Source organism: Calypte anna, chromosome 4A (genome assembly GCF_003957555.1).
Source record: "Calypte anna isolate BGI_N300 chromosome 4A, bCalAnn1_v1.p, whole genome shotgun sequence".
Taxonomy (NCBI): Eukaryota; Metazoa; Chordata; class Aves; order Apodiformes; family Trochilidae; genus Calypte; species Calypte anna.
The window spans coordinates 1,428,944-1,445,081 of record NC_044248.1 but is presented as its reverse complement, the minus strand read 5'-3'; the positions used below and the strand labels follow the sequence as shown (position 1 = coordinate 1,445,081).

The window sequence follows — 16,138 nt, the reverse complement described above, 5'->3', positions numbered from 1 at the left end:
GTTTGGTCTCCTGTCCTTCAGGGGGTTTTTGCAGTGCCCAGGACCTGCTGGTGGCTCAGGCTGCTCTCTGCTAGGAGCCCAGGTGGGGCAGGACTGTGCTGGGGCTTGGGGCTGCAGGGCTGCTCTCCTTCCTAAAGCTGCCCTTGTTTGCTTATCCAATATCCTGACTGGAAGCTTACTTCCAGCTGGTGCCTTGAATGTGTCTATTAAATACTCAAACGTGGGGGCTTGTCTGTGCAGGAAGGGCCAGGAGAATGAGTGGCAGTTAATCAGAGGTATAAGTCATAAGAGAAATGAATCTGTGTAAGGTCTGGTGTGGAGATGAACTCACAGGTAAAACTGTGTTGGTTAATGGATTAAGTTTGAAAGTCAAGTCAGCTAAACTAGGAAAAAAATGACTTTACATCTGATAAATGTGTCTGCACCAGCATTTCACTTACTGGCTTGCTGTGGCTGCAGATGGGTCTGAGCTGAGGTCTGGCTGAGTGAGGACAGCCCCAGAAATTCAAGGGGAGCAGAGTCCCAGGCTGCTCTCCTGAGCCTGTTTGGAGAGCACGTTTGACAAATAGCCTGGCATGATAGTGTTGCTCTGGGGAAGGCTCCACTCCAAGTCTTTGGGGGATTTCTGTAGCTCCTGCTTCAGTTCAAAGCCCCTGAGAACTTTGTGTTCCGTGGGGCTGAATGGAGGAGGCAGCTGACTGAGGTCCAGGTCCCACGGGTGCTCACAAGTGTTGCTGCTGGCAGCAAGTGAAAAAACCCAAAGCACCCCAGGAGGGAACCCGTGCTGGTGGGCTGGGGAAGAGCTCCTTGGACATGAAGCCACCCCAGTTCCCCCCATCCCAGGGCTGTAACCATCTCCCTGAGAGCACTCCTGGAGCTGGGGTGACTCTGGGAGCTGGGCAGGGTCCCCTGGGCAGGGAGCAGGGTGGGCAGGAGCAGGATGTGGCTCTCTCCAGCTCCCTGAGATTGCTCACTGCTGATGGAGATTGCTTTTGCCTTTGGGAACCCTGGGGGTATAAACTGTGCTCATAAATGGCCTGAGCTGAACCAGGAGGAACTGCTGCTGTGGCACTTCTCCTCTGCAAGGGATGTCCTCTCTAAGCTGCCTGATGGACTGCTTGTCACCAGACAGGAGGAAGGGGAGGTAAGAGGTGGCACTTTGGGGTGGCAAGAGCTCCCTTTAAATGGGACATTGGAGTGTTTTACCCTCTGCAAATTAATACCTTAATTCCTCTCCTATTCAGGGCAAAAAAAATTAGAATCCTAACCTATAATCCTAACCATCCAAATCCCTGGATTTTTTTTCGTCCGTCCATCACCAGGTTATTTCTTGAGCAAGATGGCAAAGAACGTAGCACCCAACAGAGTGAGCAGCAGGTGATCCTGGTGTTAATGGTGCTGGTTCCAGCAGCTCCTAAACTGGATGGATTAGGTAGAGGGGAAGGTGATGGCCAAGGCTGGGGCTGGTGCTCAAAGGTCAGGCAGGGGGGGTCTGCAGGGTTCACCCCCCGGGTTAATTGCTCTCTGGTCCTTAAGGCTGATACCTGGCTGTCTGCACTGAGCACACAGTGTTCACTCCTGAGATTAAGATGAAAATATGTTGTTCTCCTTGCTAAAGAGAGCACATAAACAACCCAGAAACGGCCCATTAACCTACAAAATTGCAATAAAGCCCATGTGGTAAAGCCAGCCAGAGGAGACCTGTGACCTGGCAAATTCCTTAATTGGATTTTGAACCTTATCATCTGTGCTAAATGCAGCTAATAGGAAATGAGCAGAGAAAAGAGAGAAGGGAAGGAGGGAAGAAAGAAAGAAAGAGAAGGGGTGATGTGTAAGATGTATGTCCAGGGTTGGAGGGGAACCCTTCTGTGATTGCTCTCACGATGCACTTCGGTGAGGAAAATGTGGAATTATCCTGGGATGAGATCAAGTGTCAGGGTAACACTCCTGTGTAATAAAACCACTGCAAAATGACTGAAAAGAGAGAATTTTCCCCTCAGCTGGAGCCGGTGCCTTCTGCAGCCACTTTGTGTGCAGGTGCTGGTGCAGCAGGTGCTTGCAGGAGGCTGTCAGCTCAGATTCCTGCTTTTCTGGCTGTGATACTGAAATCCCGTGTATTGGGGGTCAGTAGTGCAGACTGAGGGGGGAAATACTGGAGAAAGTGTGTTTGGGGTGCTCTGCCTGCAGAGCTTACTCCTCATCAGGAGGGTGAGAGCAGAGTTCAGACACCAGCAGCCAGGAGCTGCAATCTCCCACCTTTGGTTCCCCAGACCCTTCCCACCACCATGCAAGCACCAGTGCCTGGAGTGGGAGTGGGCTGCAGCTCAACTCCAACCAACTTAGGGAATTCAAAGCAGTTCAGATGAGAAGACAGGCAGTGGAAGTCTGCAGGCTGAGGCAATAAGGTGGTTTGGGTTCTTTTGGCCAGGCATCACCTTTTAATTCTCCATGTGGTGCATTGTGGAGGGGCCACGTGTCTGTGTGCATCGATTGCTGCACAAGCAGCTGGCACCAGGGGCTGCCTGGATAGAGATGAGCTGGGGTGTTAGGCCTAATTGCATTTTTAGAATAGGATAATCTTAATTATTTATACTAATGTTCATTTTAAACGTGTTTTTAGATGGGGATTTTTAGTCCAAATTGCTGTGATAATTGCCAGGGCAATTTCCAGGCAGAAGGCTGTGTGTTTGCAGACAGGTTTTGGAGCTGTTGTGCAGAGTGCATCTCTCACCTCCAAGGCAAAGAATCAAACACTCCTTATGCACCTCACAGCTTCTGAGAAAGGGGTCTGAGCAAAAAGATAAACTCTGTAGGAACTAGTTGTTACCTGAGAGTGCTCATCACCAAGAGGGCTGAGGTGTTTTTCTGTAGCTAAATGTCTTATCTGCAGTTCAGAAGCCTTTCTCTCTCTGCTCAGGAGCATCTCAAAGGAAAACTCGTTGGGTTTGTGGGAAGTGATGGGTTTGCTCAAAGGGGGGGCTGCTGAGAAATGGGAAAACCTTTGTGTTTGGGGATTTTCCCAGGTGGTGGGCACTGTGTGGCTGGGGGGATGTGGTGGCAGGGGTCTGTCTGCCTTGGGTGCTGCTGAGAGCCTGGGCAGGGCAACCAGGGTTCTGAGATGGTAGCCACGGAGTGATGGGCTTGGGGCAGGAGTGGAGGTGGCTGGAGGGGATTATTTGTGTTGAGGATCAGCAAGGGCTGTGGGGAAGAGCACTGAGGGGTGGTCAGGGATGCCACAGCTTTTCTGACTGAGGCTGTGTGTCTGTGCTGAAAGGCAGAGCTGCTGAGGCTTTGTCCCAGGGCACAGGAGGAACGTGGAAACGTCCCCGCTCCCATTGAAGCCAGAGAAGGAAATCACTTTCCAGCCTGTTTAGCAGGACGTGCAGTGCTCAAAGACCTCTTCAGAGGTTTCCTTCTCTGGGGCTGAGAGAGAAGGGCCACGGGGCTCCTCTGTAACTGGTCAAAGCCAAAAGGCTGGTACGTGATGGGGTTACCTGTCCTCTGGATGGATATCACCTGGGTGGTATCATCCCTCCTGCCCACCTTGCAGATGCCCAGTAAAGGGTATCTATGTCTGCAAATATACTTCCATAGAACAGAAATCTTCTTTCTGTTATTTTCTATTTCTCCATCACCTTCACTGATGAAAAAAATGAATTTGCATCAACTTTTGCTGAGTAGTTGAAGAAGCAAGCTATGGAAGTTTCTGTTAAAAAAACAAGGGAGGGAAGGAGATGGTTTCTTGCTGGCTCCTTTTTTCACTTTGCAAGTGGAGACTTTGTTTACCCTGGAAAAAATCAGAGGTGATTGGACACGTGGTGTAATTGATCATTTTGCAAGAGACAGACAGCTATCTTTTGAGAAGAAAGGAGTTTTTAGCAGAACTGTTCAAAGTTCAGAGTCTGCTGTTTAACTCCAATGCTAATAAGCATTCAGCAGAAGGGGTGTCTGAAAGTCTCACAGGATCACACCTTCCTTTGAAGGTGCTCTGATCAGAACAGAAACACAGCCCCCAAGATGTCCTTCAGCAAGGTGACTCCTGTGGCATGAGCTCCTGCTGCCTTTGGGAGATGCCCTGAGGTTTTGGGATGGGGACCTTGACGTTCTTGGGTTTTAATTTTGAACCACTCGTGTTTCTTAACCAGGAAGGGTTTTCTGCTAACTTTTCTTGTGTTAATAATGCAGATGAACTTTGCTGGAGCTGTTAAAAGAGCTTGTGTTGGATGGAATCTCTTTTGCCTACCTGGGCTGTCTTCCCCCAGTGGGGCAGTTGTTTTTTCTGGGTGCAGTGGTGCCTGACTAAAGGCATTGGGTCGCATTCTTCATCTATAGAGGAGAGAACCTTCCTGTTAAATATTCCTCTGTGCCCCAGCAGTGGGGCTGGGGAGGTTCCAGCCCGCCTTGCAGGCCAATGGCAGCCCCAGCCTCCTTGGCAGGGAGGGGAAAGCCAGCTCTGGGATGCTGCCACAGCAAGCCCCAAAACAGCTTGGCTGAAACTGGTTTGTAGGTCGTATAAAAAAGGGGTGAGGGATCCGAGCTGATCAGAGCGCGAGAGGTCCTCGGGCACACGCCACCGAGGGTGGTGATCTTCAGCTCCATAGTGCTCTTTGTTTTCTTTTACAAGGGCTGCAAGTTGCTGTAAGATAGTTAAGGACTGTAGGAAGAGACAAGTTTTCCTGAACTTTACTCCCAGCTTCAACTTTTAAGAAGTCGAGCGAGAGGCAAAGAAGGGGAGAGAGGGAGAGGGAGAGAGCCTTCCCCTGGCTCCCGCCCCGCCGCCCGCACCCAGTAGGATGTCCCATGGAAGAGACAGCCTGGAGAAACAGCTGAATGGCTTTGGGGAGCAGGGGCAGGAGAGGAGCTTGCCCTCCCTGCTCATCTCCCAGGCTGTTAACCGCAGTATTTTCACCTCTGCAGTCTCCCCCGCCGCCGAGCGCATCCGCTTCATCCTCGGAGAGGAAGATGACAGCCCCGCTCCCCCCCAGCTCTTCACTGAGCTGGATGAACTTCTGGCCATCGATGGACAGGAGATGGAATGGAAGGAGACTGCCAGGTGGGTTGCTTTTCCTTTACCTCAAAAGGGAGGCAGCTCGGGACCCCCGTGGGATCCCTCAGGTGGGGGCAGCCGTGCAGGATGGCTGGGGAATGGCAGGGGTCAGATGCCCTCTCTACAATTCTCTTGCCCAAAGGGAGATTTGAGCCTGAGCCCACCACACACCTCAAGGTGGGAAGTTTTGACTGTGTCCCTCTCCTAGGGAGTTGCTGATGAAATTCATTTTAAACAGGCAAAAAAAAAAAAAACAACAACAAAACACAACCCCAAACAAAAATCCTAAAATATTTTTCTTTTGAGGAAATGATTCAAGAGACGTGTTAAATGCTGGATTGAGTTGCCTGCTTTGAGTTGGTTGAGTTCTGTGCCCGTTTCTTTGATCCTACTGTTGGTTTGGTCAAAAAACCCATGCCAAAACCATGGGCAAAAAAACATAGAAAAAAATTGGCACGTGTTTTCCATCTGCTTGACTCAAATTACATCTGAACACCACCAACAAAAAGCCATTGGGTTGGATTTGTGATCTAAAACTGCTGCTTAGCCTCTAGCCTTATAGAGTTTGTATTTTTTTAAACAGTAAAAATATTTTTCTTGGGTTTGCCTTAAATGGGAAGCCCCTACTTGCAGGCTGGTTGCTGTGAAGGTCTGAAACCTCCCAGCAGAAAAAGGTGCTCCCCCAGCTGGAGGGCAGATGGGGGCTCTGCCTTCCCTGGTCCCAATCCCCCCCCTTAACCTGGGGCTTTTTCTTTTCCTTTATTGTGGCTGGGCTAAGCTCTTTCCCCACCTTCCAGTCCTAAGGGCACCTCCTGTGTTCAGATTGAGCCCGTCTTGTTTGGTTACCTTAATCTTCTTTACCCACCACCTACCTCTTTACCCCCTTATCTTTCTTTATTTTTACTTTTTGGACACTTGGAGAGCCTCTTGAAAGGCTTCTCACCTTTTACTCTTTAACTGCTTATTTGTTGCTCATCCTTTCCTCCCTTTATTGCTCTTCCTGCCTCTTACCATCAGTTCAGTACTTGGGTTCTGTCACCTGCACCATCAACCTCTGCTTTTTACAGCAATTTCTGGTTTTCCCTGTCCCCATGTAGGTCTCTGGGAAGAGTTTTGAGTGACAGTTTGTTGAAGCTTTTGCACAGTTCAGCCCTTAGCGTGGCATTTCTTGTGGAGCAGTCTCTGCTTTCACCTCCATAGTGGGACTATTGGGGAGCTCTTCCCCTTCAGCCCCCAAATGGCACTGCTGAGAAGGGACAGGTCCCAAAGCCCTGCTGTTTCCCTTCGTGCTGAGGGAGGGCTGGAGAGAAAAAAGGAGGATTGCTGCTTCTCTGGACAATGATTTCTGGTTTGTGTTTTCCCCCCTCCTTGGTAGAAGTGCTGGGAGGAGCTGGGCAGTGCTGCTCTGCAGAGCTCCCTGTGTGCATGGCATGCTCTGAGCATCCTGCTCAGGCAGTGGGGACCTCCCAAACCTCTTCCATCCTCCTGACTCACATGCTGGTGACCTTGCAGAGTGCTCAGGATCTTGAAGGATCTTTCTGAGATGACTGAATCTTGCCCAACAAACCCTGCAAGCTGGAGCTGGAGCTGTCTGGCTCTCTGCTTCGGTGGGCAGAGGAGCTGCAGCTCTGAGACTTGAGGTGGTGTGGAACCGTCAGGATAGAGTGTGTTAAAAGGGTTTGTAGCAAGTTACACCAGCCCTTCCATACCTGTTCTGGGCAATAGAAAATTAACTAGCACGGGCCATTGGAAATTTCTAGCAGGAACTTTGAGCTGCTGATTAAAAGGTGCATCCAGAAGGTGACACTCCTGATTCCTGATGGGTGTGAGTTGAGCTGTCTGTGTTACAGCCCCACTATGAACAGGCTGACCCTGTCCCCCTGCACACGGTGACATTTCTGACAGAAGGGAAGCTCAGACATGACCAGGGCTTGAGGATGTCTCAGTCCCTGGCACAGCCCTGCTGGCTGTTAGCACAGGGTGATGGGGGCCATGGGGACAATGAGGGGATGCTTTGGGGTAACCTCCTTCCTGTGCACAGGGACCCTCAGCAAAGCCCTGTAAGTGCCCTAGAAACAGAGCAGTAACAGAGAAGGTTTCTTGCTTGTTGGAGGGTAACCTGAAGCTGTGGATCAGTAGGTGCTCCTGGTTCATGTTTTAGTGCTTGGCATGGATTTACCTGGTGTGAATGGCCAAGTCCTTGCAGCAGCATCCGAGTGCTTGCATTCCAGCTGTACTTACAGGACAGAGCAAACTAGGGAAAGGAAAGGATCTGCAGCAGCTGGAGGCCACCAGTCTGTTGTGAGGCTCAGTATGGTACATGTGGGGACCAGGATTGTCATTCTGTGAGGCAGAGAGGCAGCAGAAAGAGGATGAGATGCCAGAGGAAAGGAGTGGGAGGACTGTGGGATGGAGGGCAGGTTTTTCACTTGGTTATTTTTTCTTCTATACCCTCTTGCCAGGCAGTGCATCCAAGTCCTTCATGTGTTAATGTTACAACATTAACACATCTTTAGTCAATCCTTTTTGTGACTGTAATAATAAAAATAAAAAGGTGGCTCCTGGCTGTGCTCACCTGGCTGACTGTGCAGGGCACAGGGTGGAACTCAGGGTGTTACTCCAGCACCTGAATTCCCAAGTCCCCTGTTCCAGGAGAGCCTTATGGGAACCATCAGTGTAGTTCCTGGAGCCCCAGAGGCATAAAAGTCCATGGATGCCTCTGCCACCCTTTGCTGCTCAGGGGAACATTATTAACAGCTCTGCTGGATGCAGGGGGTTGCAGAGGAGATGCTGGGAATGGCTGACTGGAGCAGGTGATAGTCCAAACAGGCTTGCCAGGGAAAACTTGTTTTATTGTGTTTGTATTGTGGATTATAGTGAGAAAAGTAAACAGGAAGCCAATATTGATCAGCCTGAATACCATGCTTTGTAGCTGCAGCCTTTGTGCTCTTTCAGGGCTCACCACATCTGGGTCACACACAATACACATCCTTGGAAATGCACAGGATGGCTCCAGGCCCTTCCTTGTCCTGGGCAATACCCAGATTGGGGGAACTGAACAGAACCTTGTTAATTTGAGATCAAATTCAGGCTTCTAGCTTAGGTTAAAAAAAAAAGTCTCAACAAGAGATTATTGCAGTAGGGAAGTTGGGGCTGGGCTGCAGCCTGGTGCTGAGGGAGGGGACCCTCCTGCTTGTCTGCTGCCAGGACACTGTTCCAGGGCTGAAAAGAGTGTAGAGCACAGAAAATTATTTAACCTTTGCTCTGATCTTCAGCTGGAGATGAGCTTTCTGGTTTCTTCAGACCCACTTTGCTAAATCATTAATCAGCAGCTAGACAGTGGGGGGAAAGAACAAGGGAGGAGGGAAAGACCCCTTCATCTGGGTCTGCTCCTCTGGTGCCTCTCTTGTTCTGTTGAGAACATTTTCAGGTCTGAGTGGGACATCCTCCCCACCAGCCTGTGGGCATGGGGCAGTGTAATTTGGGGCTGCTGAGTTTTGGCAGTGTGACATTTTCAGATGTTATTGTCTGCATGTGAACACTCAAATACAAGTCACCTTATTTCCAGAAATGCTGATTTTTTTTTCCCCTTGTGTGGAGCTGCAGGGCTCAGCCCGTCTCACTGGAGGTGGTTTAGGTGTGCCTGGGTTCCCTGACCCTCTGCAGTTGAGTTGAGGTTGGTTTGGTGCCAGGACAGCCAGGTCTCAGCTGGGTTGCTGATGCTGCCTGTGAGCTCAGGGCCCTGGAGCAGGGTGTAAGTCCAAGTCCCAGGGAAAGCTAGGGAAGATAACCTGGTTTACCTCCTGTTTGCAAGAGCTGACAAGCAGGCAGAGCATTATCACCACTCAGCAGTACCAAGTCATTAAGCCTCTGCAACTTGGTCGTGGATTTGGGGCCCCAGGGACTTGGGGAACAAGAAGTGTGTGTGCTTGAACTTTCAGTGTGCCTTGAGATGTGTGTCTGCCCAGAGGCAGCAGCTTTCACACTGTCCTGTTGCTCTGCCCTCTCCTAGGTGGATCAAGTTTGAGGAGAAGGTAGAACAAGGTGGGGAGAGATGGAGCAAACCTCACGTGGCCACCTTGTCCCTGCACAGCTTGTTTGAGTTAAGGACGTGTATAGAGAAAGGCTCCATCATGCTGGATATAGAGGTCACTTCTCTCCCACAGGTGGTGGGTAAGTAAAGCTGCTTTGGCTCTTTCCCTCAGCTCTTCTCTGCAAATATTAATTAACCCTGACGAGGCTGTCAGTGATGGTTTTACTACAAAAGCACTGCTCTTTCAATAAGGGAGGAAATGAAAGAAATAATCCTCCAAGGAATAGCAATGGAAAACAAAGTACATGGAGAAGGAGAACTGATAAATGAGAGGAGTAGTTCTGAGTTTGAGAAGAAAAGTGAAAGAAGCAGCACTGGTGATTCTTAGTGCTTACCTTGAGCTGTTTTTTGGTGATTCTATAGAATCACAGAATTATTTTGGTTGGAGAAGACCTGTAAGACCATCAAGTCCAACTATTAATGCAGCACTGCCAAGGGCACCACTGCCCCGTGTCCCTCAGCACCACAACTGTGAGGCTTCTGGGTCCCTCCAGAGACGAGGACTTCACCTGGGCAGCCTGGGCCAGGGCCTGACAACCCTTTCCAGGGAGAAATAGGAACCAATCTAAACCTCCCCTAGGTTGTTTTCTCTTGTTGTGTCATTTCTTATTCAGGAGAAGAACCCAACCCCACCTCGCTCCAGCCTCCTTTCTGGGAGAACCATTTGGAGCAAAGAACTTGTTAGATCCTGACGTGTGGGAAGAGAGCAGCATACACTGACTTAGCTTCTGTTCACTGCCAGCTTCCCTCTCTCTGCTTTGCTCCTGCTTTGTGCAGGGTGCTGGCCCCCAGCTTTGGGGTGAGGAGGTGGCAGGGTGGGCTGCTGAAGGCAGGGGGGTTCTGTTTGGGTTGGGGTGCTTCTCTCCAGCAGAGGAGAGCAAGGAGCAGGACCAGCTGATGTGTCACTCTGCTGAATGAGATGGCATTTTTTCTGCAGTCAAAATAGCCATGGCCTGGGATGACACTTGGTGACATTGCTGAGAGCTATAGCATGTTCTGATGGCGTGAGAGGACACACTAAGAGAATATTTCCAAGTGAGCCATCCAGGGGGGTCATTTCACCAAAACTCTGAGGTTAGAAGCCATTGTGTGAAGAGGTGTAGAAGAGTAAAATGAAATAAAAACCCCATGAGAGCTGGCTCAAAATTGTCCTGGCATGAAATGTTCAGATATCAGACGTTGCACTGGTTGGTAAGACATGGGATTGCAGAAGCTGCCTCTGCTCTTATCTACAGAGTTTGAGGTTGGTTTTGTTGGTGCTTATGGTGGCATTTATCTTCCTGGGGTTTCGTCTCTACCTATGCAAACACAGAGCTTTGCAAAGCTTAAAAAACCCACACAAACAACCAAAAGCCTCTGAAGATTTCTGCTGAAGCTGAATGTGCTTCAGAAGACAGCAACTGATACCAGTGGTCCAGAACTTCAGCCCTCAAACACGAGGTTTCTTTTTGAAGTCCCTACAAGATGTCACATTCAATATCCTTCTCCAACACACAAATTAAATCTAATTCCTGGGAGACTAAGTTACAAATCAGTGCCTGCTGTCACTGGAACACTGTTCTGAGGAAAATATTTTTTCTGGTCTAGATCTTTAATGAGCTAGAAGAGATGTCCAAGAAGCTGCAGACTTGGTTTCTGGCATGACTTCATCATCATCACTTGGTTGTGTCTAGCAGTGACACGCAGGAAAGAAAAAGTCAGAGCTCTCTCTGATGATTTGTGTTATATCAGAAGCATGGAAAGGAATTAAAACTTGCCAGCTGGAGAAGGATAATCTTGATGAAGACAGACGTGTTGTTCTGAAGGAAAGATTCCAAAAATCCACGACAAAAAAAAAAAAAAAAAATCCATGAACAACAAAAGTTTCCAGAAAAATGGCACTTTACAGAAATGAACCTTTTGCCCAACATTTTGTGGCACCCTACCTACGTGCATCCTTTGCTGAGCTTGGCTGGCAGAAGGCTCCTTCCCTGGGGATGTGAGCAGGCAGCAGGCAGGGGATGACTTTCTGACTCACTGAGTTAGCAAATGCAATGCATGTCCTGCCCCCACTTCCCCATAACTTTTATTATTAGCACAACTAAAAGCTCCTGGCAGACAAATAAGAGCTGCCAGTTCCCCCTGGGGGACAGCCCCTTAGCTGGAGTGATCAGGGGAACAACTTGATGTGAGATGTAATGCACGACAGAGATCCCTAATGAATCTGCCTGCTTCTGGATCTGCCTTCTCCTGTGGGACAGGGGAGCAGCAAGGGATGGGATGGGATGGGATGGGATGGGAGCACCCCTGCAGTGGCTGGGAGCCCTTTCTCCTGGGGATTCAGTTTGAAGGCAAAGCCACCAAATCCCTCCTGTGACAACTGGAGGAAGTTCTGCCTTTTGTAGTGGCCATCAGTTCAGTGCAGTTCTCAGGGTGAGCAATTGAATTAGTTACTCATCTCCAGGACTTTTCGCTTTCTTTAGATTAGGTTTTACTGGGGGCCTGTGAGGTGAGCTCACACCTTGTGGAACCTGATGGAAGTTTTACTGTGGTATTTTTGGGAGCATACTGGAACTGGCAGTGTAGTTGGGGCTTCTTGACAAAAACACAGGGCCAGAGCAGATTCCCTTCCTGAAACAGAACCAGCTTTTGGACTAGCTGGTTCTCTAGAGGTGGTCTCTAGAGGTGCCTTCCAGCACTGATAACTCTGTGATTCTGTGACCTCACCCTGGGTACAACTGATCTGAAACAGGCTCAGTGGTGTCTGTGCAAACAGGAGAAGGGAGTCTCGGTGCAGTAGGTCTGTGTTGGTGGCTGATGAGTTTTGCTGGATGGAAACACTGATATTACATTTCCAAACCAATGTACCTAAGAGAGGTTTTCATTAAAAATAAATCAGTGAATTCTGGTTTTGGAGATGGGAAGGAAAGCCTTCAGAAAGGTGGGGTGGAAATCGTCCCTTTGCTTCCCCCCGCTCTCCCTTGTTGCACTTTGGTGCTCTGTGATTAATTGTCCCCTCCTCTCCCTCCCTCTCTCTTTGCCTGTTCCAGAGATGATCGTTGACAACCAGATCGAGACGGGGCTTTTGAAAGCAGAGCTGAAGGACAAGGTCACCTACACCCTGCTGAGGAAGCACCGGCACCAGACCAAGAAGTCCAACCTGCGCTCGCTGGCCGACATCGGCAGGACCGTCTCCAGTGCAAGTAGGATGTTTTCCAACCCTGAGAATGGTAATGCAGAGGCTGACTGGCTACAGCCTGCCCTCCTAGAGCCACCCGCCAGCCCTCACCACCCAGAACTAACTTGCCTTGCCTTGCCTTGATGCTTTCCTAACCCCAGTAGCATAGTGAGACCCGTGCTGCCCCGGGCACCCGGCTCTAACCCCATCCTCACTGGACTGAGGTAGAGGAGGGGAGGGGGCAGCAGGAGGGGGAGGAAGCACAGGAGGGGAGATGCTCCCACAGCTGGCGTGGAGGAGAAACTGGAGGAGCAATGGCAGGAAAGAGATTTACCAAACCAGCTCCCACCGTGCCCCAACCTAGAAGAGGTTCATCTTCATCTTCATGAGCAGAGATGAAGCTGTTTGAGCACCTTCAGTTTCTGAGTCAGAACTGGTGTGATAGGAACATCTGGCTTGTATTTTATTGCCATACAAGCATTGTCCAGTGGGGGTAAAGCTGATTTCCATCTTGCTTTATTCATCCTAACGTTGTGGTGTCTGTTATGACTCTGTAGAACAGGCTCCTAGGTAGCAGCCTGGTTCTGGGGGTGTCTGTGACCAGGGGTGTCTGTGTGTGTGTGCCTGGATGCAGGCAGCTAGAGAGGCCTTGGCAGGGGCTCTGGACTTACCCATACCTGGAGATAGATTTGTGGGCTCTTTTACTAATTGTAGGCAAAAAAGGAGGACATTTAAGCCTATTGTCACATCTTGGAGTTCTTCTCAGCTGCCTCCTGTTGCAGTCTGGAAATTTGTCTAAAAGTTGGTCTTTGAAAATACCCAGCAATGAAAGCAAGGGAAGAAATTCTACTCTTCTTGCTACATACAAGGCCTCCTAGCTTTCTGTGTTCTGCATCTAAAACTCAGCCTAACATCTCTCCCTAACCTATTACCATACATTATGAATATTTCCCACTTGTTTGTCAGCCTTTGCTTTTGCAAGAGGTGTGTGTGTGCATGTGAAGGATCTGGTTTACTCTGGATGCTGCATCTGGTCATGCAGGAATGCCTTGGGGAACTTGGTGATGGAGTGAAAACCTCAAAGGGGCAGTGGCAGGACTGAAGGGAATGTCCTGGGTGTGCAGCTTCTCGGGGAATATCCCTGCAGGAGCAAAGAGAGGGGCTGTGCTTGGTAAGGTCCAAGAGAGGTCTTGTCCAGGATCTCTGCCTTAACTCTTGCTCCTCAAGCCCCCCCTGCTCATTTCCCACTAGCCTCAGGAATAAAATCTGGAGGTGCCTCAGTTTTTCCCTCTTAACTCAAGCACCTCTGGGACTGTTGCTCTGTGTGGACAAGATGACCAGGTTGGCTTTGGGGAGGAGGATGCTGAGCTGTAGCATGCTGCACAGGAGGCCAACCAGATGTGGCTTTAAAACTCATTGCTTGGTGCCTCTGTCACCTTGGGTGTGGTGCAGGGGATGCTTCAGAGTCAGGTTCTGGTGCCATGGAGAGGAGTTTGCAGGATGGCCCATGGCAGCCTTGTGGTTCCCCAGTTAGATCTGCCCATGCTGCCCAGGTCACCTCCCCCCACCAGGAGTGCCTCTGTCTTTGGGCAGGGATCTGCTGTTTCCCTCTGTGGCTGAACACATCAAGCCTAGTGGTTTTTTCCAAGTATCTGTTTTGGGGAGTTCCCAAGGCATAGACATGTAAAGAAACCTTTTGGATTGTCTGTCTGGCCTTGCCATGCCCGGTGCCTCCTTTGGACTCTGCAAGATCCTAACTGATGGGCTTAAAAGTCTCCATCCACCTCCCACCTCTGTGCTGCAGCAAGTTTTGCTGCACCCCGTGCTGGTAATGGCTTGAATGCCAATTTCTTCCATTCCACAGTTCAAGTCATTCCTTCGGGTGCCATCAGAACCTCAGGGGGTTAAATGCAAATCAAAACGTGGGAGCTGTGAAGGTGAAGGATGCAGAGTGCATGAGTAACTCCCCTTGGGACAGCAAGCCCTGCTCCCCGGGCTGGCTGAGGGGAAAAACCTGAGCCTGCTTATCCTGGGAGGATGGGTCCTGCAAAGGGGGTTCAGTCCTCACTCCATCCCCTTGTTTTTCCCTGCTCAGAACATCCTCTGCTCGACCTGAGGTGCCTTTGGTTTTCATCCACTGCTTTTTTTCATCTCTGAGGGGGCCGTGCTGCTCTTGTCTCAGCTGCAGTGATTCTCCAGGAATTTTGCCCTGGCTCTGCTTAGCCCCCTGGCTGACCTTCATCCTTTCCATGGAGCCTTGTCCCTCTTGCCTCACCCGGGCTCTTTATGTCTGGTGAGAATGCAGAATGCATCGTGTGCCATGGCAGTGCCAGTGCTGTGAGACTTCAGGAGGGAAAGGCTCACATAGAAAGAGAAGTACTTCATGAATAGCTGTTACTGGTATTTATTATTTAATGAAAAAGTAACTCCAGAATGTATTGGAGAGAGTTATACCACCCTCCCTGGAGTTCAGTGAGTGCCTCTCCTGTGCCTCTAAAGGCAGGATTTGTCCTTTAGACAGATAAAACTTTAATGAGGCCAACAGGAGCTTTCTCTGAACACAGCTAATCACAATAATGAAAGTGCCAGCAGCCCTGAGTACTCATGAATTTCCCTCGAGTTTCTTTCCAAATAGGTGTTTCCTTTCAGTGTCTGCCTTTCATTTCAGCTTCTGGGAACATTTCATCCAATATTCATGCTGCCAGGAGCAGCAGCTCCTCTGTGCATGGCTCACTCCTCACCCCCACCCAGCAGCTTCCCGGGCTGGGGTGGTTGGAAAGCTGCTCAGCTGGCAGTGACTGCTCTGGTTAAGTGGGGGAACTTCTCTCTGGTTTTCTCATAAAACCCAGCAGTGGGAATTGCAAAGCACCCTGTGCACTTCAGAGGCATCGTTAGAGCGTGTTCATTAAGGGGCATTAATGAAATGATCTCTGATGAAGCTGAACCAGGCCCTGCTGTAGGTGAGAGTGAAAATATCCTGAGACTTCCAGCCCCTCCCTGGGTAACCCCAATCCACGTGCAGCCTCTGGTTCTGAGAGGTACCAAATTGTGCTAAATTACTTTCCAAGACATTTCTCTAGGAAACACTTCAGCAAAATGTCATTAACATGGAGTCTGCCCACAATTTTCCTTTATTTTTTTTTCAGAGCAATTAAGCTTAAAACACCAATTAAATAATGATAAATGTCATCAAGAGTGTTTGTTAGATCTGAAATCTGGAAATCACCCTGAGCCATGGTTCTCAAAGGTACTGAGGAGTTCGTCTCTGGCTTATTTCAGAGCTTTTAAATATTTAAGTCTTAAAAGTCCTAAAATCTCTGTCTTTCTTAGCTTCATGGTAAGAATCCCAGAATCCCAGAGTGCCAGGTTGGAAGGGACCTCAAGGATCCCCTGCTCCAACCCTTCTGATATTATTGTTTCTCTGAGATCTCTCAGCACCCCAGAGAGCTGAGACTTCAAACTTCCCAAAGTGGGGGAATCCCCCCCTTCCCCTGGGAGACCATCCCAAGGTCTGACTGTCCTCATGGGGAAAAATTTCCCTCTTGTGTCCCATGGGAATCTGCCCAGGAGCACCTTGTGCCCATTGCCCCTTGTCCTGTCCAGGTGACTCCTTGTGAACAGGGAGTCTCCATTTTCTTGGTATCTTTTAGGTGCTCCTGTTCTAGTATTATGCTGAATCACAGTTAAAACTTCCCAAGGTGTCCTAAGATACTATTTATGTATAAAGCAGGAAAAAGACAACTAAGCTGAAGGTATAAATATTTTTGCCTGTGGAAATGAGTGTATTTTCACTCTGTTCTGTATTACTGAGAATTTCTGTATGAAACTTCCCTGGGCTGAC

General features: G+C 49.5%; 1 protein-coding gene across 6 annotated transcripts in view; it reads left to right on the top strand.

Moving 5' to 3' along the window:
* The window catches only part of SLC4A4 (solute carrier family 4 member 4), a 146,985-nt gene that overhangs the window by 70,263 nt on the left and 60,584 nt on the right, over positions 1-16,138 (top strand). For 3 of the 6 annotated variants that reach the window (XM_030450129.1, XM_030450127.1, XM_030450126.1), the window contains exons 4-6: positions 4,918-5,053; positions 9,060-9,220; positions 12,170-12,349. In XM_030450129.1, coding sequence (XP_030305989.1) covers positions 4,918-5,053; positions 9,060-9,220; positions 12,170-12,349 — 477 coding nt within the window. The remainder of the gene's footprint in view (positions 1-4,917; positions 5,054-9,059; positions 9,221-12,169; positions 12,350-16,138) is intronic. The other 3 variants (XM_030450128.1, XM_030450130.1, XM_030450125.1) reach the window with 1 other exon arrangement.